General features: G+C 57.7%; 4 protein-coding genes across 6 annotated transcripts in view; 1 reads left to right on the top strand and 3 right to left on the bottom strand.

Moving 5' to 3' along the window:
- C8H1orf210 (chromosome 8 C1orf210 homolog) overlaps positions 1-27,246 on the top strand; it is a 36,186-nt gene that overhangs the window by 2,566 nt on the left and 6,374 nt on the right. The window lies entirely within an intron of this gene.
- On the bottom strand, positions 176-5,874 carry CDC20 (cell division cycle 20). Of its 2 annotated transcripts, none has more exons than XM_064719486.1 (11): positions 5,687-5,712; positions 5,205-5,401; positions 4,515-4,660; positions 3,787-3,883; positions 3,128-3,256; positions 2,576-2,772; positions 2,153-2,247; positions 1,594-1,825; positions 1,359-1,484; positions 1,071-1,188; positions 176-766 (listed from the first exon to the last, which is right to left on the bottom strand). In XM_064719486.1, the coding sequence occupies exons 2-11, from the start codon at positions 5,395-5,397 to the stop codon at positions 588-590; spliced, it is 1,512 nt and encodes a 503-aa protein (XP_064575556.1). In that variant the 5' UTR covers positions 5,398-5,401; positions 5,687-5,712; the 3' UTR covers positions 176-587. The 2 variants fall into 2 exon arrangements, with proteins under 2 accessions (XP_064575556.1, XP_064575555.1); XM_064719485.1 differs by lacking the exon at positions 5,687-5,712 and adding an exon at positions 5,718-5,874 and having other exon boundaries at positions 177-766.
- MPL (MPL proto-oncogene, thrombopoietin receptor) lies at positions 5,900-12,738 on the bottom strand. Its single transcript, XM_064719487.1, has 12 exons — positions 11,412-12,738; positions 9,211-9,340; positions 8,697-8,872; positions 8,240-8,493; positions 8,007-8,163; positions 7,718-7,847; positions 7,306-7,478; positions 7,060-7,202; positions 6,771-6,930; positions 6,514-6,601; positions 6,305-6,392; positions 5,900-6,219 (listed from the first exon to the last, which is right to left on the bottom strand). Exons 1-12 carry the CDS (start codon positions 11,512-11,514, stop codon positions 6,016-6,018), a joined length of 1,806 nt encoding a protein of 601 aa, XP_064575557.1. The 5' UTR covers positions 11,515-12,738; the 3' UTR covers positions 5,900-6,015.
- TIE1 (tyrosine kinase with immunoglobulin like and EGF like domains 1) lies at positions 12,872-26,143 on the bottom strand. 2 transcript variants are annotated; one of them, XM_064719482.1, is made up of 23 exons: positions 25,351-26,143; positions 24,598-24,885; positions 21,159-21,269; positions 20,899-21,054; positions 20,677-20,808; positions 20,247-20,387; positions 19,914-20,042; positions 19,399-19,544; positions 19,111-19,255; positions 18,694-18,852; positions 18,382-18,519; positions 17,980-18,270; positions 16,668-16,958; positions 15,824-16,137; positions 15,512-15,722; positions 15,249-15,359; positions 14,952-15,142; positions 14,712-14,825; positions 14,477-14,547; positions 14,185-14,225; positions 13,967-14,063; positions 13,620-13,719; positions 12,872-13,460 (listed from the first exon to the last, which is right to left on the bottom strand). In XM_064719482.1, the coding sequence occupies exons 1-23, from the start codon at positions 25,394-25,396 to the stop codon at positions 13,389-13,391; spliced, it is 3,495 nt and encodes a 1,164-aa protein (XP_064575552.1). In that variant the 5' UTR covers positions 25,397-26,143; the 3' UTR covers positions 12,872-13,388. The 2 variants fall into 2 exon arrangements, with proteins under 2 accessions (XP_064575552.1, XP_064575553.1); XM_064719483.1 differs by having other exon boundaries at positions 15,944-16,137; positions 25,351-26,142.

Below are 27,246 nucleotides of genomic sequence, written 5' to 3'. Positions count from 1 at the left end.
GTTTTGCATCAGGCTTTATGCCAGTGCCAGCCCCTTTCCAGCCTTTGGGGTGATTACAGCTGTTGCTCTATGTTCCCCCCTCCTTTTTTTTCCAAAAGCTATTCTACTCCAGCACCATACGCAGGCAGTGATGGCTGCCTGTAGCTAACAAGACAAACTGAGATCTGCCTGCAGAGCCACAGTAAGGTCCCTGTGGTTGTGAGATAGGCCAGGACAACACTAACTGAGGCTACAGCCATGCTGTGCTTTCAGCTGAGCCCATGGTGGAACCGCTGTGCTTGTAGTCAGCACCTAGATGGGGCAGGTGACATATCTGTCTCCACTAGGACAGAAACAGAAGTACAGCCCTTGCACAGCATCCTTCTGTTAGGCTGTGCTAAGCTCAGGAGCCTGTAAACTGGCCCTAGGTCTCCACTCCTTGCCTAGATCCCCAGCCTCGGGGAGAAGAACTTGGGTTTAGGAGCCATGGCTTTTTCTTCCATCAGACTCCATTAAGGAAAAGTCAAGTTAAGCAGTTTATTAACATTTAAAATACTGTACAGCATGTAAACCAAAAATATCCCCCTCCCCACAACAATCCCGTGCTGTCAGCGGATGCTCTGGTGAATAATACTGCTTTTGGCACAGTTTGCTTTCTCTTTCTCCTTCTTCTTGATGGGGTCCATCTCGAAACAGCGCCAGAGCCGCAGCGTTTCATCAGCAGCTGCTGATGCCACTGTTGTACCATCCGGGCTCATGGTCAGGTTCAGGATTCTAGCAGTATGACCTGAGGAGGAGGAGGAGTGTGCAATCAGGGCTGAGCTGATCAGCACATGCACATTTACTCCTGTATACTCCCATGAGCCCTGCCAGCTTGCATAGCTGTCCCCCCACTGGCTGTGGCAGCATGATTTCAGACCCCAAGCATACACTTGGAGCAATGGTATCTCTTCCACAGCCCGTGGGCATGCTTTACTCCTAGCAGCATGGCCCCGGATACTGTCCTGCATCAGTGATGCTGCAGGCTCAAACCAAGGAGTGCAGCTGTCTTCAACCTCTAACAGCCCCCCACCCAGGCCCTGTCCACCTACCTTGCAGCTCTGCAACCTTGGCCATTGTTGGATATTTCCATATAACTAGCTGATTTTGTGCAAATCCATGGCCTGAAATGAGCTCCTTGTAGTTAGTCGACCATAAGATAGAACAGACCTGCAAAGAGGCAGTAACACAGGTGAGACAGGGTGCTTGTGCTGATGCTCACTATTCAGAGGTGAGCATGATCCCCTCCTTCCCCATGCCTCTGGGTCTGAGGAGCCAGAAGCTCTGTGTAGGAGTGCTGCCAGAAGGTGTTTGTGTCCAAGCTGATGTTCATATCTCACCTGGGAATGGGTATCAACAGTACTGAGGCAGGCACCAGAACAGACGTTCCAGATGCGGATATGTCTGTCACTAGTGCCACCTCCAGTGGCTAGAACATTCATCTGCCACGGGCACCACGCCACAGCCTGAGAGAGGAGAGTTCATTTTAAAACATACAAGAGGCAACCTGCACCCAGCCAGTGCTGCATGCCTGCCTTGCACACACATATCTGCCCGTGGCAGCTCTGTGCTCACCTTGACAGCACCCTGGTGCTGAGTGAAGGTCTGTATAGGAGCAAAGTCTCCACCCCCACCTTGGGTGCACGGCCAGACGTTCACCAGATTGTCGTTGCCACCACTGGCCAGGTAGCGCCCATCTAAAGACCATTTGAGTCCACACACCTCCTGTGTGTGGCCAGCAAGGGTGGCCACGTGATGTTCAGCCACTCTGACATCATGGTGATGGATGTGCCCATTCCGTGCACCACTGCAGAGAGAAGAGAAGGCTTGCAGGGTCAGGCTGCACATTTTCACCCAAATCCATTTTTGTTGTTGCAAGACTGCTATACCTGCCACTGGGTTTCAACCAGTGCTACCAGCAACACAGGTCTGTTGGTGTGAGTGAAACACCCACACAAGCTCTTCACAACTTCAGCACAGATTGCAATACAGGAAAGAGGCTCCAACAGATACGGCTGAGTAAGAATCCCAAGCCAGGACAAACTTCTCTCTGCCATCCCTAACCCATGCCACACATAGATTGAGGGATAGGAGTTTGCAACAACAGGGAACTGCCCTTGACCCACTGCTTTACCTGGAGAGGATGTAGCTGTTCCAGCTGAGGGTTCCCACACGGGCACAATGGCTGGTCATGTTTCGGAGACGTTTCTGCTGCTGAACGTCCCATAGCTAGAGAGGTAAAGCAAAAAGTTCTTCAGAAGAAACCCAATCCTGTTTCTACGCCCTAGGAACCTCACTGCACAGGCTCTGGCATTCAGCTTTCTCAGTAAGGGAACAGAGAAATTGTGTATCTCATGACTATAGCACAGAAGGTAACGCTACTTATCAGAAAGCCCCCAAACCAAACCCTGCCTTGCACACTGGGCAGTTCCACCCCACACCAGGGAAGACAAGTCAGGTGCATGGCATCCTTCCTCTGCCAGCCAAGGTTATATTCCAAGGCCCCACAGTTCTGTCAATCCCTAGAAAACACCTCTAGTTTTACTCTTGCATTCACCTGAACCTCAGCACTACTTGTGCCGACAGCAAGGTAGTTTCCTTCTTTAATCCATGACACAGAAGAAATGTACACATCTGGATGATCCATCTGCAGCAGCTGGATAATCTCCCCAGTAGCGTGATTCCACAGATAAACAGAGTTGTCCAGAGCCACTGCCAGGAAGTTCTGGGAGCTCCAGTCTATGAGATTCAGATCTACAATTTGAAAGAGCAATGCAGGTCACACCATGCTTGGCTAGAGAGCCCTGCCCTTCACTCGTGCTGATGCAGCAGGTGTGGGTGCACATGTGCACACACACACGTACAGGTGAGGGGCAGCCTTTTGAGTGTCACTATGCCCAGCTGCTGGGGCCAGGTACCCTGCTCCCAGGCATCTACACAGTGCCCTAGACCACTGTCCCTGTAAGGCCACACAGGGACACTGCAGAAGTGGTCTGTGCTAGCCTGAGTACACAAAATAATACAGACAGCCCGGTTACGCTGTCCTAGGAACAGCAATCCAGTGCAGAATGTTCTGGATGCCCAGCACTCAACCCTGTAGCCTACTTACAGTAGTCATTGCGGATCTCTGGTGCATCCAATATCCGGTCTGGGTTTGAAGGAATGTATCTGCTAGTCTTTCTGCTGGATCCAGGTGTCATTTTCTGACTATAAAGCACCTTCAGGTTATTCTGATAGCCTGTGTGCAGAGGAACAGGTTTGTTAACCTGAGTTAGTTTCCTCCCAGTTGAGTGCTGCTCACCCAACTAGGAATCACTTGGAGTGAAAATAAAGTCCTAAGAGAAACACAAGTGTGCAGTGCACTAAAATCACTGGCAGTATGAACTGCTGAATAGGGGTGAGCTACAATTTCCTCATTCATGGAAACAAATTTAACAAACACTTGGGTTTTTGAATCACATTATACTTAGTTGCAGTTTAAGCTAGAAAGTGCACAGCAGAGAATTTGATGCTCTTACAGACTTCATGAAGGTTTGGAACCTGCAGTACAGGTGACCAACTGGCAATCATAACAACTTTCCTAAATAAATTCACTGTAACTGTTATGCCCTCCCTCCACCTCAGGAACCTTAAGAAAGGAGACTCCAGCCTGTACAGCTCTCAGAAACCAGTTGATTTCTCCTGTGACCACACACAGAGCCTCTGTGTTGCTGTTCCCCTGACCTGATCTCTCCTGCTGATTCAGCTCACACAGACCCTGTATCATACCTTCTGGAGCATTCTGTGGTTTTCCACTGAGGCGGAGGATCTTTGCCTCTTCTACATCAAAGCCATTCAGATTCACTGCCCAGGCTTTCTGTTGCTCCTACAGAGGCAAATCACCTTCAGTGCAATGCATTTAAAACAACTCCCACAATGCAATTTAAGCAGACACCCAAGTCCCCTTCTCTTAGAATCTGAAGATGTCTGACTGTGCTGCGAGGGTCAGTCACACAGAGGCAAGTCAAAGCAGTTTTTCCTCAGACTTTCATACATCATCCTGCTCACATTTTCACACAACGGCAAATTCAGTGTCATTGCCAGTGGGAAAAGCCACAGCCACAAAGCGACCAAATGCTTCATAAACAGATTTCAGAACACAGTGTAAAACATTCCAGAAGTGTTCCCTGTGGAGACATTGTCCTAGAATAGCTACCACCAGCACTTTCACTTTGCATAGGCTCACAGCTTTGTGTTTTTGTTGCCTGCTACATTTTAAAATCTCATTAGTCAAAAGCTAAATTTTGCTACCAGAAGCAGCATAGGCTTAGAGTCCATGGTAGTCTCTACAGCTTCAATCTCATCCTAGGCTCCTGAAGCCCAGAGCTGCAAGTAGTGATGGCTGGGACTTGTCAGTCTCATGTGTCCACTCGATAGAACCTATAGTTTACTGCTCTGTAAAGGGGCAGGAAGGAGTAGTAGTTGTTGAAGTAATTGTGACTTAGCAACATGCTCACCTTCTTGGTAGGGGAATCCTCAGCAGGGTCATTTTCTTTGGTTAGGAGGAAATTTGCCATCTCCATCTGCATCGTGCTGCGGTTGGGAATGTAGCGATCCCCCCCAGGCTTTGTGGGGGTGCTTTGAATTTTGGATCCAGATTTACCTGCATTCGCATATGAAAATATTGTCTTACAGCTATTTAACAGCCTTTATTCGAGCATTCATGGGAGCAAACCCAGCACTCTTCCACATCACACCCGCCAGACAAGTAGAACTCTGAGATCTCATGCCACCCAGTGACAACTAACATATTTTCCTCCTTGCCACCAAGTTGGTTAGGGACTGTGTGGTGCAATTCCTTGGGTCTAGTGCAACAATTCCAGAGTCCAGAGATAAGGGGAAGATACAAAAACGCTCACAGGATGTAAAGCTGTCAGCTGACAGTCCCGCCCACACTTGTCCCAGCATGCAGTTGTGCCAGCAAGGCTCAGCTGGGCGATCAGCAGCTCGCCAGCCCCAGAGCTCAGAGCTCTGCCCCTCATGCTGGCAAGGAGGTGAGTGGCTGTCAGGAGCACAGCCCACCTCCTCCTGCCTGAGCAGCAGCCGGTAGGGCAGCGTGGCAGGGAGCCCAGAGCCCCATGGCTACAGACGTGCAGCCTGGGCGAGGCTCCCACACTCAACCTCTGCCGCTGGTGGCCGGCGCTCACCGGGTGTCTTGGACGGCGTCTTGCTGGAGCTGTGGGAGCGATTGGCCGGTTTCATGGGCGACACGCCGACTGGGCTGGGCCCGGGGCCGCTCTCCTTGGCCTTGCGCTGCCATCGAGCAGGCGGCGCGTTCGGGATCGGCGTGTCTAGCTTCAGCAGCCCGTGCAGGTCCGCCTCAAACAGGAACTGCGCCATGGTCCTGCGGGCGGGCGGGCGGCGTTAGCCGTGCCCACCGTCCGGGCTGAGCCTACTCCGACAGGCCCCGCCGGGCTCCCCACCACCGGACCGTGCAAGCGCTCCGGCCGCTCCTCCCCACCAACGGACACCCCCACTCTCCCCAACCGCTCCTCGGGACACACTCCATCAGCCGATACGCCCTCCCTCCGCTCCTCGGGGGTCCCTTCTATCAGCCAACACCCCTTCCAGCCGCCCTTTGGGGCTCTCTCCGATAAGCGACATGCTCCCTTCCCCTCGCCCGCCTCACCACAGCCTCTCCGGCCCTGGGGCACGCTCACCTCGGCCGCGCCACCGCCGCTCGCCCGCCCCGCCCGCTCCGCAGCATTTTAAACGGCGCGCCTACGGGGCCCCGGTTGGCCGCTTCAAACCCAACGGCCGGGCGCTGCCAGGCGACGGCCGCGCGACGCAACGCGATTGGCTGAGCCACGGGACGGGGCGGGGCGCTCCGCGCGTGGAGCGAGGGGGCGAGACCGGGGGCGGGGCGAGGGCGGAGCATTCTTGCTGGGGCGGGGCGATCCGGGCCGGGGGCGGGGCGGCGCAGGAGGGACCAGGCGGGGGCTCGGGGGACACATGAGTTTATGGCAGGGTGGGGGCGGTCGTGGCTGCCCGCGGCTCCCAGCCGCTCATGAGCAGGTAGGACTGGTTGGCGATGTCGGTGCTGGACATGCGGCCCCCAGCGTGCTCCGGCGGCGGGCCCGCCTCACGCCGCGGGCCGGGCAGCACCTCCAGCAGGCAGGGCAGGACGGCCTCCTCCGGCGGCTGCTTGTCGAAGGCGCTGGCCTGGGGGGACACGGAGTGGACGGGGTAGGGGCTGCCCTTCGAGCTGCCTCCGGGAGCAGCTGAGCCGCCCTGTCCACCCACTCACCTGGCCGTGCTTGCTGCTTTCCTGGAGGAAGCTGCCCAGAGCACGGTGCAGGTCGGGAACGGGCGGCCAGAGTTTCTGCTTCACATTGCTGGGTACGGAAGAAGGGGCATCGCATTACCCTCAGACTTGAAGTGCCCTAATGCCCCGTGCAAGGTGCCCAGGCTTGGTGCTGGAAACCCCCCCCCCCTGCCCCCGGCACAGCCCTTTACCTGTAGAAGGAGGGGAAGGTGCAGCGCAGCCCCAGGAGCACTGCTGAGAAGAGCAGCGGCACCACCGTAACACTGGGGATGAGCCAGCCTGCATCAGAGGAGGAACGCCAGAACTGTAGCCCTTCCCAGACCCACCAACTCTGAGCCCCTCGCAGCCCCCTGCCCCGTGCTCCCCACCCCATTTGCAGCACTCTCCGCCTCTTGCCGTCAGCCGAGTGGCTCCTGCACTCGGCAGGGCCTCCAGCCCTGCCCCTTACCCGCATCGGCCACGGCATCAACCACAACGGGTTTGGACCAGGCGCTCCAGCTGCCCCGGTACCACGGCCCGCTGGGCCGGGCCCGCACCTGCGCGTGGTAGCGGGAGCCTGGCCGCAGGTCCAGGACCTCTTTCCTCGCTGCTCGGGGAACCTGCAGGACCTGCGGGGCAGAGCCGAGCTGGAGGCACGGCTGCTGTGGGCTGGCACCAAGGGGCGGGTCCCGCTTGGCCCGACCCCGCGCCTGCCATGTGTCAGCAGCGCTGCTCGGGGTACCCTGGGCAGGCCTTACCTTCCAGTCATGGCTGTTCTCCGTGGCATAGCGGACCTGGTAGTCCAGCTGCTCTGCCAGCAGCTCCAGGGGCGGCAGCCACTGCAGGCTCAGCCGGCCCTGCGACACTGTTGCCTGCACAAGCTGTGGGGCATCTGTGAGCACTGTTGGTGTTGGGGATAGGCATTTGTCGCTCCTGTGAAACGGGACATGGGACACTGTGTCCCCTGTGAGGCAGACAGGGGCTGTGGTGGCACTGGGACTCACCAGCCTGGTGCAGCCAAAAGGGCTCCTTGAAGTAGCTGAGTGTGGGCAGCATGTGGGTCCTGGTGACATTCACCAGGACAGAGACGGCACTGCCAGCCTTGGGCTGGAAGGTGCAGGCATAGGTGCCCTGTGCCCCCCTGCTCACCTCCTCGCACTGTTGCCATGCATCTTCCCTGTGGGAGGAGTGGGGAGCCAGTCAGTCCCACCAAAGCATACCCACAGCCAGCATTCCTCCTGCTCTTCCCCAGGAAAGCTACTGCTTGTAGTTGGAGGTGCAATGTGGTGAGGGGATATGAGATTAGTGGTGGAAGGGCAGGACAGAGCAGGGTATGGGGCCCAGTGTGGGATATTGGGACACAGTTTTCCCTGGGATGTGCCTGCCTGAGTGCCACCTGCCTGCCATGCCCCTTACCTTGTGCCAGCCCCGCTCGGAGGTGGCCGGTAGAAGAGCTGGTGGGCGCTGTGGGGCTCTGCAGGGTCCCAGCTCCACTCGCAGCGCATGTGCCGCAGGTCAGGGGTACTGCAGGACAGCCCGATGTCTCCTGGGCAGGGAGAGCCAGGACAGGGAGGGGGCTGCTTCCCCTTGGCCCCCAGAACTTGAGAGTCACACCTTGCCTACAGCAGGACCCCCAACCCCTGCAGCCCCAGGGGTGTCTCCCTGCTGTTCTGTCAGCACCCCTGCAGAGGGGATGGCTGCTCACCGGAGGAGTGTGGTGTCTCTGCAGCTAGAGCCTGCGACCAGGGCCCCCAGACACCATCCATGGAGGTGCCGTCGGGCTTGCTGCGCACCTGGATGTGGTACCTCACCCCTGGCTCCAGGTCCCGGAGCACCACCCAAGTGTTGGCCTGCACCAGCCTCTGCAAGAGAGGGGCCATGCTGAGGAGCAACTGCAGGCTCCAAACCCCGCTGCCCATCCCTGACACCTCTATGTACCTGTCCCAATGCTGGGGAGGCTGCCCTGGGTGTGTGGGTGCTGAGAGTTGACTGCATGGAGGGGTCCCCAGGGTGCTGCCCCCCGGGGTTCAATGGGGTGCTGCAGGGCACCCCTGGGGAGCTGGCAGGGCAGCACTGCACCTCGTAGAGGAAGAAGTTCGGGAAGTCAGCGAGGGGTGGCTGCCACAACACGCAGAGCTGCCCTGCAGCCCCGGCCCAGTGGGCAGTGATGTTCACTGGGGGAGCAATGAGACCTGCAGAGAACATACCAGGGTGTTTGTCCTCCTGCAGCAGCCTCAGTCCGGGCAATGCCTGCTCCTGCTGGGGGACACGTGGAAGTCCCTTCCCAGGCTCCACCACTCACGGTGTTGCCAGCCCCCGTGGCAGGCAGGTCAGGGGACCCAGACCTGGGGACTGTCCTGTTGTCACAGGGCATTGCCCAGTGAAGGGGACTCACCCACTGCGTCCACACTGAGTTCCCGCCAGTACTTGGTGTGGTTTGTGGTGGCATCCAGGACGCGGAGGTGGAGCTGGGTGAAGAGCCGCACGTCCTGGCTGGGGAAGACGCAGACATGTCGCTTCCCGCCAGCCCCACGGGGCCACGTGGAGACCATGCACGCTGTGGGCACATCCCTGAGGAGCGGAGAGCGGGATCTTACAGCACCTCACACCTCCTGCCTCGGGCCAAGCTTGAGGAGAGGAAATGTGGGGCACAGCACAGAGACCTCGGTGTCACCAGCTCCTTTCCCGTGCCATAATCCACTGCAGGGCACCGTCCTCATGGGACTGAGGGACAGCCAGGCCCCAGCCCTGCTGCAGGGTGTGCAGTGGCTGCTGTATACCTTCTGTGGGCTCTCCATCTCTCCTTGCAGCTTGGAGCCACTGGGATGGCCCAGATTGCTGTGACACACTGATGCTCTGCTCTCTGTGCAGCAAGGAGGAGGCTGGGCTGTGCCCCCACCATCTCCTACCTGCTGTACCAGTAGTAGAAGTAGCACATCCCAGTTGTTGTCTCCTCCTCGTCCCAGAAGCAGGTGAGATCCTCGAAGCAGCGGGAGAAACAGAGGATGCCCTCGGACACGCCTGCTAGCAGTGCAGCGTCTGGGAGGAGTGTGGCCATGAAGGAGCCCCTGGGCACAAACCCATCCCCATCTCACCTGCTTCCACCTCAGGCATGCGGGGCAGCCTGGGCATGGCCGTGGCACGGGTGCTCTCCACCAGCTTGGCACACTGGGGAGGGACATGGCACCCATGCTGGCTGGCACCGGGGTGCTGGCTGGTGCAGGGCTCCGGCCCGCCCCACCACGCCCCCTCCTCAGTACACGAGGTCCTTGAGGACAAACAAACATCCCGAAATAGCCCTGCGGTCGGAGGGGAGCTCAGGGCCCAGCGATCAGGGGGAAGCACCCCTGCCCTGCTCATGCCGGAAGGTGCACGGAAGTGAGATAAGGAGGACCAGCACCCCAGGGAAAGGGAAAGGGCCTGGGGGCTGGTGTGGGGGCATGTGGTCCAGAGCAGGGGGGATGCCCAAACCCCTGCCCTGGGGGCATGGCTGTCCCCCTCAGTAAGCTGTGCTCCCTGTCATTACACAGACAAACTGGAGCATCACACCCTGCAGGATCTCTGTCTGAAGCACTGGTAACTCTGCTGCCATATGGGTGTCTGCCCTTGTTGTTGTGAAAGGAGGGACAACCCCAAGGTGCAGATGTGTGATGCACAGGGGTGGTCTTGCTGTCCCCAGCATTGCTTCAGCAGTCTCTTCTCCCCCCCTCCCTCTGCCCTGTGACCTGCTCCAGCCCTCTTCCTCCTCCTCTTCCTACCGGCATTTGCTGCCTTCCCCACAGGTTGCCCCCAGCTTTGGGACCCCACAATCCCACTGCCAATGTCCGCTGCATTTGCTGAGTAAATCCATTCTCTGCTAACACTGCCAGCTGAGCCCACCCTGGGCAAAGAATAAGTCACAGTTCCCAGTATTCTTGCCACCTTCTTGATGTCCTTCTGCTCACCCTGTCCCTTCTCTTGCCCTGATCCCCCCCAGCCCTGTTCCTCATTTCCCAGCCCTGTGTTGCCTTCTTCCCCATTCCCGTTGTCCCATTTCTGCCACAGGCCCCCCACGCGTTTTTCTCTTTTTTCCTCCATTACCCCACCCCAGGCCTCATGCTGGCTCCATGGCCTCACCCAGCTCCGAGCACCAGGAGATGAAGTGCCCAGGTCCCAGCAGCTTGGTGGCACAGGGACCCACGGCATCAGTGGGAGCCCACCCTGGTCCTGTGGGCTATCAGAGCATCTCTGAGTACAGCCCATTTCTTAGGAAGGGCAGCTGCCCAGATCTGCAGCCCCCACCAGCCATGCTTGGGCAGTGCTGCCAAGCCAGTGGAGGGCTCAAGGCACAGAGCCCTTTTGCAGAGGCTGTGGGCAGAGTCCAACCCTGACCCTCGTCCCACTGCCCCTATGGGGGTGACTCAAAATGTGCTCCCAAGTCTATCCTGGCCAGAAACCTGGGGTGGGGCTGGAGAGACAAGCAGGAGATCAACAGGGTTTTATTCAATCATGTTTTTTATGGTGTTACAGAAGGTTCTAAAGGGGCTAAAGAGGCGCTTAAAGAATGCATGATTTCATTCTGAAATGAGACAAAGTTGGGGAGTGGCTCTGGCAGGTGCAGTGTGCCAGACTGGGGCCAGCTATCAGCTAAGATGAGCATGTCCAGCAGGACAATAAGATCATGACAGCAAGGCTCCAGGAGCTCTGGGGTTAGCCTGGCAGTGCCACTGCATTGCCCGTGGTGCAGAGCTGTGCCATCAGATGTTAACTTGAGTCTTGTTCAAACCCTCATCACTTCATAACTCTGAGAACTTCTGATGAGTGAGGAGCCCCTCTGCTACCTCAGCAGGACTGGGAGCACCAGGCTGCCATCCTCAGGGGCAGCCCATGGGCAGCCAAGCTCTGCTTGCAGAGAGCATGGATATTCATTTACTCCAAACCTCTCAGGGTGTCCCACAGGTGAGAAGCACACTCCATTGCTCACCCTGAACACTCCCTGCACACCCTCCTGGAATGGCCCCTTCCCAATCCCATAGATTTTGGCTGCTGTGAGGTGCTCGCTGCCCACACCTGGCATTCTAGCTGCTCTCTGGCCCATCCTTTGAGGGAGAAAATAGCCCCAAGGACCTACCTTGGGATGTCACTGGCTCAGGGGCTGACGGTGGGCTGCGGAGGCTGAGCAGGATGGCAGGGAGCAGTGAGAGCTGCCAGCCCTGGCACAGGCAGGCTGCCATCCTGCAACCTGTGTGCCGGAGCCACGCGTGCCGCACTCGTCCCTTCCCGGTGTCCTGGGAGCTGCTGCGGCTCTCCAGGCGATACCTTTATCTGGGAAGTGGAGGCTGTGCAGCTCAGGAAGCCTGGCTGGGGGCTCCCCCCACCCCATCACCAGCACTTCCCTGTGCCTGAAACCACAAGGCCACAGCCCCCCTGCCGCCGGCCACAGCGCCAAGAGAGACTGCTCCTATCAGATAGGCGGCATGTTCCTGCCCTTGTGGCTGCTGGCATGTGGGAGGATGGGGTAGGAAGAAAAACAACCCCCGAGGAACTAGGGAGGCCCCTGTGTGGGGCAGGGCAGGCTGTTGGGGCTGCTGCCACACAGGAGCACGGGATGTGGCACAGCTGATCTGCCTCCATGGTGGTGTCCTGTGCTGCCCAGGAGTGGGGTACTCCAGGTGAGCTCTGCCAGCAGCACTGTGTCTGTGGCAGTGCTGGGAGCAGAGCTGCAGGCACAGGGAGCAAAGCCCTCAGAGGTGCCCGTGCTGGTGGTGCAGGAGCAGGGCCAGCACAGTGAGGTCCCACAGTCATGCTCAACCAGTCCATCACTTCTGGTGCTGGAGGGTCTCCCACCCTGCCAGGGCACAGCTCTATTGCACAGCCCAGGGAGCACCAGCCAGGACACAAGGAGCCACTTGCACATGTGTCCCCTGGGCACCAAGGCCAGGTTTGCTTCTTCAAGCCCAGCAGCTGAGGACAGCACTAGAGGCATTGAGGGAAGAGCAGTGCCAGCCCCAACTTGCCACAGACAAATTTTGTCAGAAAAAGAAGACCTAGGTGTGAGCAGGACTGGTGACACTGCCCCAGACACTGTCCCCAGCTGGGAGCAGAAGGGGTGCAGAAGAAGTGGCACATGTCAGGCTGTTTGTGAGGGTCAGTCCCCATCACTGATTCACTGGGGATCTCAGAGATGGGGCAGAGCTGCAGGTCACACCAAAGAGCACAGGACCCAGCTGGAGGAACAGGGCCATCCCTTTAAAGACCAGCCAGCTGAGGGGAAGCTGCAGGAACAATTTTTAAGCATGCAAGTGGCAGCTGTGCATAGGAAGGACATAGTCTGTTCTCCATATCCGTTTGGGGACAAGACCAAGTCTTAATTGTGTGTGTGGGAAAAGATCCCAGTTGGATCCTAAGAAAACCCATCTCCATGTCATGATGAGACCCAGGTCTTGTCTGGGAATGCTGGGACATTCCTGGGGATTATCACAGGACCCCAGTGGGAACAGGATTATGAGGAGTGCCCACCACAGCAGCGGATCCTGTTCCCCAGTGCTGTCAGTGGGGCAGAGGCGGGTACCCACCAACACTCCTCTGGACCCGGCTGTTGCATGATCTTTATTGTCCATAAGGCAGAGCTGACATCTCCAAAGGGTCACTGCAGAGTGGGAGGCTGTGCACGGCCAACATTGTCCTTTTGCACTCACCAGGGTGGCCCCATCCCATGTCAGCAGCGTTGCTCACAACCCCTGGCACCACTTCAGGCCCAGAGCATGCTGAGGGCTGCAGCTGTATTGCTGCTTCCTCCTCTTGCACCAAAGTTTAAGCTTTTGTGTCCGTGGGCTTAGGCAGTGCCTTGGCTCCTGAGGGAGGCCCTCTCCTGCCTGCTCTGCTGCCAGGACCCTGCTGCTGCTTGTCCTTGGGGGCCACCCCAGCGTGTCCCAACAGTGTGGGGCTCTTAGTGGCTGGCACCATGCCAGGGAGGGGACGGCACAGTCCTGCTGCAGGAAAGGCACTCTTGAAAAGGGGCACTGCCATTTGGCTGCTTGGGCCTGGAGAGGACGAGCAGGCCCTTGTCCCCACAGCACTGTTCCAGCAGGCTGGGGCCAGCGCAGCCTCACGCCTCTTCGGCGGTGGCATCAATCCCCGCGTAGGTGAAGTTCTCGAACAGGGCCATGTTCACGTAGGCCTGTGGGGGAACCCCAGTTAGGAGCCAGTTGTGAGCATGTCCACATCTACCTCCTGTCCCCACTAGCATGCTCACGGGCACTATGCCCTGTTGTGTCCCTGCATTCCAAAGGTCATGGCGGGGTTAACCCCCACGCATGGTTCTGCTGCCACCACTCACCTTCCTGGCCTCCAGCATGCGGATGAGCTGCATGGAGATCTGGGCGAAGGGAGGGCGCTCATAGGGGCGGTCCCGCCAGCACTGCCGCATCAGCTCGTACCTGGGGGCGGAGAGTCGTGGGCGGCTCAGTGAGCACGGGAGGAGAGGGGACAGAAAAGCTCCTTGTTGGAGATGGGGGAAGCAGGCAGGAAACTAAAGCCGAGGAAAGGTGTTTGGGTGCGGGACCCCGGCCCATTCCTCAGCCACAATGCAGAGGCAACAGGCAGAAGGTACTGGAAGTTGGTGCGAGCCCTGTAGGGCAGTGGGGTTACGTGATGCCACCACCAGCCCAGGCTCTGTCCACTTACACCTCGTCGTCGCAGTTACGCGGCTTCTCCATGCGGTATCCCTGCGGCAGCTTCTCATAGAGCTCGGCACACGTCATCCCGCAGTACGGTGTCCCCCCTGCAGCCAGAGACACCCGGGGCTGAGGAGGTGACAGTCCCTAGGGTGTTGCCCCCAGGGCCCCAGGATAACCAGACCTACAGGGACCTGAGTGAAGGCAGGGGACAGGGAAGAGCCTTACCCAAGCTGACAATCTCCCAGAGCAGGACACCGAATGACCACCTGAAAGGGGAGGAGCCGAGGCTGTGACAGAGCGCCCAGCTGTGCCCCGCTGATGGGCACAGGGCAAAGCCCAGGGTGGAACAGGCAGCCAGGGCTTGGGCTGAGCCAGCAGCTCCTCAGGAAGATGCACCAGCATCACCTCCTGCCCTTTCAGCACCCAGAGCAATAGCCTTGCCTCTCTGACTGCACCAGAGAGGGGTGGAGGTAACACAGCCATGCCCCAGCCCGGTGCCCTGGCCTGCAGCACTTACACATCACTCTTGGTGGTGTACACACTGTAGTTGAGGGACTCGATGGCCATCCAGCGAACTGGCAAACGGCCCTGGGGAAAGAGAGAGCCACCATCAGGGCTGGAGGGGTGCCTCCTGGGGGGAAGACAGCTGTGATCCAGCCAGTCCTGCCATGGTGGGTTGGTCACACCGATGGTGGGCATCCTGCCCACCACACTGGTGCAGACCCTATGGGGATGTTTCACTCCTGCCTCACCATTGTCTTCTTCACATAGACCTCCTCCCCTCTGGAGAGGCCAAAGTCAGCAATTTTGGAGGCCAGGTTTTCTCCCACCAGAATGTTTCTTGCTGCCAGGTCCCTGTGAATGAACTGAAAGGGAAGAGCAGTTAGCAGGAGCTACATGCTCCCTCCTGCTGGCCCCAGGGACCTCATTCCTTGATGGGGAACTCCCAGGCCTCAGGAAGAGGGTGATCTGAGGGGCTTGCTGGGATGTACCTGCTTCTCACTCAGGTACTGCATCCCCTTGGCCACATCTGAAGCAAACTGGAGGAGCTGCTGGGATGTGAGGGTGGAGGCAGTGCCGTGCTCCTTGGCAAAGGCTGGGTCTGTCTCCAAGACTCGGCTTTTGCGGAGGAAGTCAAGGAGGTTTCCATATGGAGCGTACTCAATGGCGATGTACAGGTAGCCTGGGGCGCAGGAGGAGGTTGGGCTACTGGGGATCTCCCCAGCAGAAAGGAATAGAGGAGTCAAGGGCAGAGGTTGTGGGGCAGGGTAGAATGGGACAGCCCTCACCCTTGTTCTCACAGGCACCCAGCAAGTTGATGATGTTGGGGTGATGGCCCAGTTTGCACAGCACCTCCAGCTCCCCAGCAAAGTCCCGATGGTCATTCTCTGAAGCAAACTCTGGAAGCAAAGAAGGGATGAACACCTCAGGCAACAACAGGGGCCTTTCCTCTACTTCTCTGAAAATGTCTCCTGATGCTCCCCAGCACAAGCATGGCTCAGGATGCAGCTGCAGCAGTCAGCCCACCCTGCCTGCCTCCCCCAGCACTCACCTTTCAGCATCTTGATGGCTGCATTCATTTTCAGGCCGTCCTTTTTGATCATGGCCCTGATTACCTGCCCAAAATTGCCCTCCCCGATCATGTCCTCAAACTTGATGTCTTCCCACTCCAGGATGGGGTAGCTGAGGGGCTCAGGCTGCGGCTTGGGCCGGCGTGTGAGGGTCAGGGTCCCCGAGTTGAACTGCAGGATGGTCTCTTCCCCCTGGCAGATGGAAGCGGGTGAGGTTAGAGGCACCAGGCACCTGCCCGCCCATGCGGCAGTCCCAGCAGGACAGGAGTCATGGGCAAGGGTGGGCTCCGCACCCTCTCCATGTGGAAGTGAGGTCTGGCTGCATCCGGGCTGGAGGCTACGGAACGTGACCTGGATCGGGCTGGGACCTGGGGAGCAGGGGACACGGTCCTGGCGGGGCAGGCGGCACTCACCGAGCCAGACTGGTACGTAAAGGTGCGGCGCCGGTGGAAAAAATTCTTCTTGATGAGGAAAAGTGCCAGGAGAGCAAAGAGGATGGTGAAGCAAGTGACGGACACAGAGCCAACAATGGCCAAGAGCAGCTGCTGGTCTGTTCCCGCCTGCTCAGTGCCCTGGCTGCCCAGGCTGGGCGGCACGCTCAGCACTCCTGCCAAAAGGAGGGATGGAGGGTTGTGGTCCATCGTCAAACCCTGCCTGGCCTGCACTAGTGGCCAACCACCGTGGCAGCAGCCCTCTCCCAGCACCAAGATCCCTAATGAAGATACCATAACCACATGCTGAGCTCCTGGTGCCACAGTGGCACAGAGGGGAGAGTGTCACAGCCCAGCTCCTGACACTGAACCACTGGTTTCTGGACCTCCAACCAGCTTTGGGTCAAGCCATGATCTCCTCCCATGCTTGCTCTGCTCTGCTCCCCCAGCCCCTTGATTCACATCCCCTGCTGCCCAAGGCAGAGTCACTCTGTAGGTGCCATGATGTCATCATGCCACCCCTGCCCCTGTAGGACTAGGAGGAGCAGGTTTTCTTAAGACACCAAGAGTTTTGGTCTTGGGCTGCTGCTTCAGAGCCATGCTTAGAGATTGCCACAAGCATCCCAATCATTCTTTGCTGATCAGAATCTGAGCCCAAGCTGCAGCAGAGCTGTGAGCCCCCTGCCTGCTGGGACACCCCTCTCACCGTCCCCGAGGGTCTTGGCTTTCACGGGCAGGCTCCATTCCCCTGGCACATGGGAGTTGGCACGGACACGAAACTGGTAGCTGGTGCTGGCATTGAGGCCCCCAACGATCTTGGTGGTCTCGGCGCCGCTGTCGGTGTCAATCCACTGGGGTTCACTGGTGCCCCCCACCTGCTGCAGCTCCACGATGTACTTGGTGATGCCCCCGTTGGGGTACTCGGGCACCTGCCAGGAGAGCCTGACCGCAGTGTCGGACACGGGCTCTGCTGAGAGCAGCTGCGGGGAGGAGGGCCCTGGGACCAAGAGAGAAGAGTGTCAGGCCCAGAACGGGGCTCCTCGTGCTGCCCGGGCTCAGTGCTGCTGTTGGGATTGGACCCTGTGGATGGCAATGGCAACCAGAGCCAGGTCAGCTTTGAGGGATCTTCAGGGACCCCTGGCCCCTGCTTGGAGGAGGTGGAGGTGCTCTCCATGTACCACAGTGAAGCAGGACTGTACTCCCAAATGTTCCAGCCACACCATCTGAGCTCTAAATGCCTGTGTATTGACTAGCTCTTGTGACTTTTTATTCCTTCAGGCCTCCGTCACATCCTGCCTGCCCACCACCTCCTCTGAGACCTCTCCTGCCTGCCCACATCCCTAACCCTATATTTCCAAATCATACAAAGCTCTTAGAAGCAGAGAGCAGAGGAAACCTGTCATCCCTCAAGCCTGATGTCAATCAGTCCTCTCAATGTGTACTGTACTGTACTTTGGGTCCCCCCAAAGGCCTCGTGCATGCCTTTCCCTTGGTTGCCTGAAAGCTTGGTCACGCTGGTGCTCCATCTCTGCATGGTCTTCTACCTACTCCAGGGGCTGTGTGTGTGTGCCCACAGGTGGGACTGCAGGTCTCCCCAGGCCCTAGTGACCACAGCAAAATTATCTGGCAGCAAGGTTAAAGCAAACCAAAAGGGAAGTATTTTTTCATGCAAAGTATAATGATATAGAGGAACTAGTTGCTACAGGGTATTGTAAAGGCTGCAAGTATAGATAGGTCCATTAGGGTTTGAGCAAGGGTGTAGAGAACAGATTTGTTTGTGACCATCACTCTGGATGATCCGAATGTCACATTCAGCTTAGGATGTTTCTCAGCTCCTTGGTGCTGGAGACTGCAGGATCTAGTGGGGAAAGGAGGGCCCATTTTACCCAAACAGCTGTTCATGTTCTATCAGAGATGGGAGAAGGAGCAGACAGACCTGGGGATGGTTGCTGTTACAATTATAACTGATTTATCATTGTAATTCCCTGTTACAGTTCCCAGCATTCTGCTGGACCCACCTTTACTGTTGATCATGACCTTGTAAGAGTCAGAGGGTGGCCCCAGGCTGGTGCAGTGGTACACCAGCACCTCCAGCCTGTACTCCTTGTTAAACTCCAAGCCCCCAATGCGGGCAGAGAGCACAGAGATGGACGTGATGTTTTTCTCAGAGACCAACCGCCTTGCAGAGTCAAAGAGGTGGACAATGAACCCATGTGCTGGCTCATGGTTGCCTGGCAACTTCCAGGTGACATGAAGCATATTTTTCTCTTCTACGGACCAACCTTCGATCACAGGTTTGACTGTGGGCTCTGCAAACAAAAAGGCAGCAAAATCTCACAGCACATCAGCTGTGAGACCTTTCAGGCTCTGTGCTGTGCAGGGTCAGGGTCAGGGTCAGGGGCAAGGAGATGGAGGCTCACCAAGGCAGTCAGTCACCATGATGGCTTCGGGACCCTTGCTGCCCTCCCCACCAGCCCCTGGCCGGCTAAGCTGCGCCTTGACGATGTAGGCGGTCACTGGCCGGAGGTTCATGAGGGTGATGTTCTCGCTGTTGTCGACTGTTGGCCAAGAAAACATGTCAAAACCATGCCCATCATCCACAGCCTGCCCTGCCACCAGCATCCTCCTCAGCATCACCACAGGGGGCCTGGTATGGAGACATCTGCCCACCCCAGACCTCACCCACCCACACACAGGTTCTATCTGTGTCCCTCAGCCCTGCAGGCACATACCCACAATGGATGACCATGCTGAATTGTCATCCTTGGGCTTGTAGAAGAGCTTGATGGAGGTGATGGGTCCATCACCAGAGAAGCTGTCCACAGGCGACACCACGAGCTGGCGACTCTGCTTGGCCAACAGCCGGGGGGCGCTCAAGGGCACTGGTGGCACTTGGGGAGAAGAAGGGAATGACACTGGTGGGACTGGGAGCAACGAGGAGTAGAGAGAGCATGAATACATCTGCCACCTCTTGGCTCCTTCCAGCTTTGTCAGGAGAGTCTTTTATAATCACCCAAACCTGTCTGCTGGCATTGTAGCCAACGATGGGAGGCACCCAGTCAGGCGCAGCGGCGGTATTGCCACACCATGCTGACAGCCTCCCCCAGCAACCCTGGCTTGTCCTGCTCATGCCACCACACTTTCCTCACCTCGGATATTGACCTTGACTTTCCGGCTGTCCTGGCCCCCGGTGGTGGAGACCCGGCACTCCCAGAGCCCCGTGTCCGCCTTTGTCAGGTGCCGCACCTCAAACTCGCAGGTGATCTGCTTCGGCTCGATGATGGTTTTGATGACCTGTGGCACAGAGGGTGCTGTCAGCCCCTCCACGCTGCCCCTGGCTCAGCCCCCATGAGTGTGAGGCTGCCTAGCAGCTGCAGGTACTCTTGAGGGAATAGTCAGCATGGAGATGGTGGTGGGGCAAGGGCACGGGGCAGTACCTTGAGCACAGTGCCGTCAGCCTTGCGCAGCTCCACGCTGTCCCTGGTGGGCAGTGGGTTGCCAATGGCCACGCAGCTGATGATGGGCTCTGAGCCCAGGTTGAACTCCAGCTCTGAGGCCAGCTGGATGATCTGGGGGAACCGGTCTGGTACACAGAAATCAACATTAGGGCTGACCCTGCTCCTCCCCTACAAGAAAGCCTGGCACCTTTTCTTGGACCTAGATGGTGCCAAGGGAAAGGTGATGGATGCTGTAGTCTAGCCCTGATCCCCACCCCACATGCTGGGCTCAGCAACACTCTCAGCACAGATAATGCTGGGATCCAAACCAGATGTTGCCCTTGCTATGTCCTGGTTTCTACAGACTTGGAGCCTAATTCCATAGCCAAGGGGTCCTGCTGAACTAGCTGGCGAGACCGATAGCCAATGGCCCTCCCAGCCACTGATGAGGAAGGAGACAGCACCCACTAGAGGGTGGGGGATGGAAACCTGCCACAGCCCTATGCCAATCTCACCTGACTTCTCACAGTGCTGCCCATGCCAGCCTGCAGGGCAGACACAGCCACTGAAGCGGTTACAGCTGCCTCCATTTTGGCAGGTGCACTCCAGGGCACAGTCAGGGCCGTAGAATCCTGAGGGACAGGCTGTGGGAAGAGAAGAGCTCACTGCTACCCCTGGCCATGGCACAGGACCACAGAGACAGCAAGCAGCTGATGCAGGCAGCTGTACTGCTCAACCTGTGCTGACTCTCAGATGAGGAGAGGGTTGCAGAGGTGCTGCTGGAGAGCAGCCAGGCCCTGGAGGAAGCCCAGCTGGGTGAGAGCTGATGGACACCCGTGTCCCTGTACCTTGGTCGCAGTGGGAGCCGCTCCAGCCCGAGGCACAGGAGCAGCCATAGGGGTCGAGAAGGCAGAAGCTCAGCCCCCGGCAGCCCTGGGCTCTCTGGCACGTCTCCTGGCAGTTGCGGCCAAACTGGCCTTCCTGGCAGGCTGGAAAAAGAAGCATGGTCTGGTCTCACTTACCATTCATCCATGCACTTACCGTTTGTGCATGTCACAGAGCTGGCTCAGGTGCCCCAAGCCCCATATCACCACCTGGAGGAAACATGGGACCCATGTGGCTGGTCCAGCCCCAGCCCAGAAACAGAGGGCACTGAGGGTGGGGAGGCACTGGGGATGAACATGGCATTTCTAGACACAGTGCTCAGGTCTAGGGGTGCAAGAGAGCCCCCACATAGGCCCTGGGCACAGCACCCAGTGCTGGGCAGGTGGAACCCACCTCTCTCACAGCGGGTGCCCATGAACCCTGGAGGGCAGATGCATTCACCAACGTGGTCGTGGCAGATGCCGCCGTTCAGACAGTCAGGACAGTCCTTGTCACAGGATGGTCCCCATTTCTTCGCAGGGCAGGCTGCAGAGAGAGCAGAGAAGGCCAGAGTGCCACCTGGCACAGGGCAGGGTACGGCTGTCCCCAGTCCCAGGCAGCCAGGGCCCTGCTCACCTCTCACGATGAGGCGGTAGAAGGCACTCCTCAGAGGGCTGTCCCCCATGAACGTGGCACTGTAGACACCATTTTCATTGACACTGACATTGGGGAGTGTCAGGACAACGTGGTCATCCTGCACCTCGCCCCGGTCCGTGGTTTGGTAGTAGGTGCCTGCAAGGGGACAGAGGGTTATCTGACCTCCTGTGCCCTGGGGCCGGTGCCAGGCACCAGCTGGGAGCAGCTCCAGCCCTGTGTCTGCTCTTGGAACTACTTGCCATTTCTTTTCCACATAACATCTGTCTCCTTCCTCTTGAGGATCCTGGCAGAGAAGGTGGCCGCCTCGGCCACATTCACAGACTGTGTGGCCTTCACTGGGAAGAGGTGGGCTGCAGAGGAGGAGGAGGCACAGATTGCACAGCAGTCACCCCCTGAGGGCACTCACACCCGAGGGCAATGCTGACACCTGGTCACACCAGGACACACCCTGGCATGTTTCTGCTGGAATGTCATGACACATCTCCCTGTCTGCTCCGTGTTGGACCCAGGACCCCCAAGGCTCTGCAGGAACAGGGCTCCCTTCCTGGCCCCTTGAGCCCCTTCAGGCAGACACTAAGGAATGTGATTTGGCACTCTGCCCTCTGACCAGCCCACCATCTGCACAGGATGCTGGTGGCAGCAGTCTGGGGAGGTGACATCTGAACAAGTGTGCATGGTTCACCCTGCCTGCTGGTGAGGTGTGGAGTGCTGCAGGCAGAGAAAGCAGGGCTGGTAAGGGGAATTAAGTGTGCAGAAGGCTGCACTCCAGCCCCCAGGAGCAGCAGCCGTGTCATGGCTGTTTTCCTGATTCCCCAGGTGCTGGGGTGTGCAGCAGCAATGAACTCCTGGAGTATTAACATGAGTCAACCAGACCCCAGCCTGAGCACAAACAGGGCTATAAATACCTTAAGGCCTGGGAAACCAAGCCCTGGGCGTGCCAGGACAGACACAAAGGAGGACACAGGCAGCTGCTGGCTTTTGGAGCCTGGCAGCACTCCAGCTTGCACACACTAAAAGGAGCCACGCCAGGCTGGAGCTAAAACACATCCAGCCCTGTGTCCTGCCCCTCTGAGGCCAAGGACCAGGAGGAAGCAGCACACGCTGCAGACGCCCAGGGAAGGGCACCACAGGTCACACTTGGCAGTCATTTCCCAGAATCGCCTCCCCATCTACCCCTCTAGCTGGCATCTTTCTTCCATGGACTTTGAAGCCCTCAGTGGTGGGCTCACAGATATGGCCCTCACTCTGTTTCAATCCACCTCACTCCCTGGAACAAAAGGCAACAGTTCCCTGGGGACCCCCAAATGCAACGCTTTGCATTTGTGCACACCGATTTGCCTGTCCCCCTATCACTGAAGCCCTCCCAGACTGCATCTCTCCCCTCTCTGTCACTACATAGTGCATTCATCATCTCCCCAGGCAGCTCAGGCACAGCAGGCAGCATGGCTGCTTGCTCAGCTCTGCACCCACAGCTGGTGACACAGGTCCATGCAAAGACCTCGTGCCATGCCAGTTCGAACTCCCTCGTGTGACAAGAACTGCTCCTATTCCTACTCTCCCTTTTTTTAGTCAGTTATTTACCCATGCAAAGGTCACTCCTGCCACCCCCTGGGTGCAAAGTTTCTCTCTGAGAGGGATTTTTCCCAGTTTACTCCAGGAATTTGAGCAGACAGTATCAATTTTTCACAGCATCGTCATTGCTGCCACCCCAGCGACCCTACCACTGCAAACTCTTTCTCAGGGACCATGCCACCACATATTCTGCTCTTTATTACAGTTTTGCTATTTTTCCAGGTTCTGACTTGAGTTTTCAGGCCTGTAACTCCCTACCCAGAAGTTTTAGGAAGGTCTGGTTTCCCAAGGACAGCCTTGCTCACCGCACACCCAGCCTGGCAATGTCGTGCTACTCTGTTCTGTGATTTATCACCTGTCTCCTGCCAACAACAGTGGCATTTCAGACAGATCCTCCAGCAAATTTTCCCAACCTTTCTGTTGTACACACAGATACAAAAATTTTTAAAATGTTGGTTTTCTGCAGTTGTTTTTCTGGGTGTCTTTCTGCTCTGGAAAGTGTAAAAGATAGTTTATTGACAGATTTAAACACTTCTGAAATTGCTTCTCAGGATCTCTTTGGTTAGCTTTACTTTGTTTTTTCAGTAATCCTTCCAAAATTTATCAAACTTCCTAAGTTCTTCTCCATGCATGACCTTTTGGGAGCTGCCAGCTTTCCTCTAACAGCATTCCCCACCCACTGTTTAATCACCCTGGCTTGCTTTGGTGTTCTCTCAGGCTAAACAGGAGAGATGGCACACACCAAGCCACTTCAGTGGGTTCTGTATCCAGCTCTCCTGCAAACATGTCAATTTTTTGCTTACTAATTCCTTTATTTTTTTACCTTCTCCTCTAAACAGAGCAATAGAAGGTTCTTAGAAACTTGTGAAAGAGACACCTTTTTGACACTTGCAACTCCCACAGGGGCTCCTCCAAAGCACTATTTTATTTTTTGGCTAAGTGGACCCAGGAGTGGGGGCTGACTGAGAACACCCCACCATGGGAAGCATTGTCCCAGGCATGGAGCCCCAGAGCCATCACCTCCATCCATGATTTATAAACAAAGACATCTGGGGGTGCAGAAATCCCTCTGTGCTCCTCACCCCATGCTGCTGGTCATGTCTCCCACACTGTCTCCATTGGCCTCTGCTCCATTCCTCAGTGCCACCCTGCTTGCTCAGACAATCCAGCTCTATTTCCAACAGCACCACTGCCATTTTTCAGCTTGAGCCTCTTTACAAGGACAAAAGCTGAGTCCTGCTCCCTGGGGAATGCTTAGGTCACACCAGCAGCCTCTGTGCCCCAGCTTGGAGACACTCAATATCCTTGCTGAAGCTCTGTCTTAACATGGGCAGGGAAATTTGTATCCCCTCCTCTTATTCTGAGCAAAAGGGCACTGTCTAAGCTAGACTTTCTAAAAAAGAGCTAGAAAGCATCCTGAGGCAAATATCACAGAAAATTTCAGTTTTGCAAAGTCTCAAACACAGGGAGGGAAGGTCAGAGGGGCAGTGTGGGAGCATGCTGCCCCAGGTGGTGTCCCTGCTGCTGGTCAGTCCAGGGAGGCCCTTTGGATTCTTATGGCCCAAAATAGGAGCAGGAGATGAGGCCAGCACTGCCCTTGGCTACAGTGCAGTCTCGCAGTGCCTCTCAGCAAGCCCCACTGCTGGAACGGTGATGTGCTGCCCCGGGATGGTGTTTGTCCAGCACCTGGGAGGCTGCCAAAGATCTGCCCCAGCACTACCTCCTCCCCTTGAGCCTGTCGTGAGGGAATGGGCTGGCAGAGCTCCAAAGGGCTACCCCCTGCTCTGGTTAATGATTTCCAGACCCCACAACCTCCTCCAAGGGCACTCAGCTTCCTCTTGGACCTTGCCCTTCTCCCAAGCCTCATTATAAACACAGAGGGCTCCTCCATGGGGCTTGACCATGTTCCTCCAGCTGAACATCCCTTCCACCTCCCTTCCATCTCCCTGCCACCAGGGCTGGTCGACCTCAAACCCAGCTTATGGGTCACCACTGTCCCCCCCACGTCCCGGCCTGGTGCTGGGATTGCGCAGCACAGGGCAGGCAGGTCCCCTGTGCACCCGACTGGCAGGCAGGGGCCTCCTGCTGCCCCCAGAAGGCACTCACCATTGTGGCTGTTGTGCACATAGACCACCTGGGCCTGCTCGCTCGGGGTGCGCCCCAGGCAGTAGAGGATCCCCACCAGGTCAGCCTTGGAGAAGCCCCTGGCCTGGACTTGGTTGCTGCGGTTGCGGTAGTTTTGGAAGTTCATTTTGGGGTGAGTCATCACGATCTTGTTCTCCCGCTCGATCTGCAGGTAGCTCACGTCGTGCTCCCCCACCACGCAGGAGAGGAAGAAGTCTGAGTGGGACAGGCTCTGCACGTTGGCAACCAGGGTGATGTCCAGGATGGCCCCTGGGGTGAGGCAGCACACAGGCACATCACAGCTGGGCACCAGCAAGGCCACACTAGCCCTGCCTCGGGGCCAGATCCTGTCACCCAGATGTCTCCCCCTTTCCAGAACATTTTTGCCATCCCCAGCCCTGAAGGCACAGCCAAGGCAAAGCAAGGTGCCTTGCAGACATATTGGGATGACATGGTTCACATTTCTGCTCTCCTTTTGGAGACCCCAGCTGGATCAGCTCCCCAGCATGAGCCAAGCATACATCAGAATGGGATTCTGGGGGTGTCTCTCCTCCCATGTCAGAGAGAGAGAGCCAGGAGCCTCTGAGAGCTCCAAATGGCTGATCACAAAGGGACATTTCCTCCCTCCCAACCCTGCTCCGATGGCGCCACTGAGCTTCCACAGCTGCCTCTTCCCACCAAGTCACCCTGAGGCAGGGGCTGCTCACTTAAGTGATATGAAAAGGAGCAATTTACCTGCCAGATGTGGGAAGAGAAGTAGAAGATAAAGCTGGAGTCCCATGTCCTTGGAGCTTGTTCCAAATCTGGCAGAGGTCAGAAAATCCCCAGCATTTCCTGGCTACGGGGCTCAGAGCTGGAGGCTGTGGCTTCCTAGGAGCTCCACGTGAGCAGCAGCTCAGGTCCGCTGCTCCCTGCCCATGTCCCCCATCTCTTCTCCGTGCTGTTGGTTGACTTCCAGGGGAGCTGGGACCACCTCCTGTGGTGCATAGCCTGGACACGGACTGAGAGATGTCCCCGTTTCTCTGGCTCTGTGGCCAGCCAGATGCTCAGGAGCAGGGCTTGCTGGCCAAGGGACCGCTGGGATCCCCTGCCTGGTGGCAGCTCTTCCAGGGAAAGGCAGCCACCCACCCCTCCAGGGTTAGGGCTGCGTGCTCAGGGTTCCCTGAGTCATGCTGAGCCCCTAGCCCGGGCAGGAGGACGACTCCGCTTTTCGTCCAATGTTCAGAGCGCCTCATGCCCCAGCCCGCCCGGGCAGTGGCATCCCCATCCCCGCGGTGCAGCCCCGTGGCCGATGGCTGTGGGAAGGGCTCTCTGGAGCAGGGAAAGGAAAGGGGCCAAGGGGCCGTGGCTGGCGGCGGCGGCGGAGCCAAATCCTGTTTCCCATGCGGCGTTTCCTGCTCTCCACCCATTGTTTGGAGACGGCCCTGACTCCAGGAGCCGTCGGGAGCAGCCCTGCACAGGCTGTCCCCCGGGGAGCGGCGTGCGGCGAGGCTGAGGCCGCGCACACCTCGGGGCGCCTCAGCCTCCCATCGCCACGAGCCGGGGCGCGAGGCGCGGCCCAGCCGGGCTCCGGGGTGCGAGGCACGGCCCCGCTGGGCTCCGGGGTGCAAGGCACGGCCCGCCCGGACCCCGGGGTGCGAGGCAGGGTCACCCGGGCTCGGAGTGCGAGTCATGGTCCACCCGGGCTCGGGGTGCGAGGCACGGCCCAGTCGAGCTCCGGGGTGCAAGGCACGGTCGCCCGGGCTCCGGTGTGCGAGGGAGGGCCCAGCCGAGCTCCCTGCGGTGCCAGGGCTTGACTCATCCTGCGGGGCCCATCGGGGGACACTGTCCGGCTTCAAAGGGGCTGAGTGGAAGCACGGGCAGGGCGCCAACGAGCTGCCCAGTTCACACGGTAGGGTGGCCACTGCCTGAGGAGAAAACCCTGTGGTTTGTGGTAAACATGTCTGGGGGGAAGGGAAGAAAGAGAAAGCCTGGCTTTCCTTAAGTGCTTTCCCATGCACAGTGGTGGCATGGGCACAGCAGAGCATGGCCTTGCTATAGCCCAGGCCCAGTGTCTCACTCCCAGCATGGAGGCTGTGCCAGCCACCAGCAGGCTCCATGCTCTTTGCCTGGCAAACAAAAAACGTTCCCCATGAAATCTCCCTAAGCTTCACACACCAAACCTCACACTGCTTCACAAATCAAACTGTTCCCATGTGAAAAGCCAGGGCTGCCAGGGAGTGAGTCTCATGTTTTGATGTGTCCTGGGCCCATGCTGTATCCGGCCAAAAATCTAAAGCACACATGGAGAGGAAAGGGAAATCCATTCATCGCTTCCGACTATTTACAGAGTGCTCTGGGGCCGCGCAGTGCCCATGGCATGCTGAGGGAGGGATGGCAGTGAGCAGGGGCTCTCACAGTGCAGATGCCTGGCCACCCCATGCCAGGGAGGGGGGAGAGAATCTGAAAAAGGTGGATACCAGGTGCAGCTGCCCCCATTTGCCTGGGAAATGAAACTGGCTGTAGGGGCCAGTCAGGCGCAGAGCTGTGTGCTTACATGCGCAACTCATTCTGTGCTTCCCTGGCAGCTGTGGGGGAGCGCATCACACAGAGCCTGAGTTGGAGTGCACTCAGTGAAATGCCCTCTTTCAG

The sequence above is a fragment of the Zonotrichia leucophrys genome, chromosome 8 (assembly GCF_028769735.1).
Source record: "Zonotrichia leucophrys gambelii isolate GWCS_2022_RI chromosome 8, RI_Zleu_2.0, whole genome shotgun sequence".
Classification (NCBI taxonomy): domain Eukaryota; kingdom Metazoa; phylum Chordata; class Aves; order Passeriformes; family Passerellidae; genus Zonotrichia; species Zonotrichia leucophrys.
Note: the sequence above shows the minus strand (reverse complement) of the source record. Positions and strands in the feature narration are given on the sequence as shown.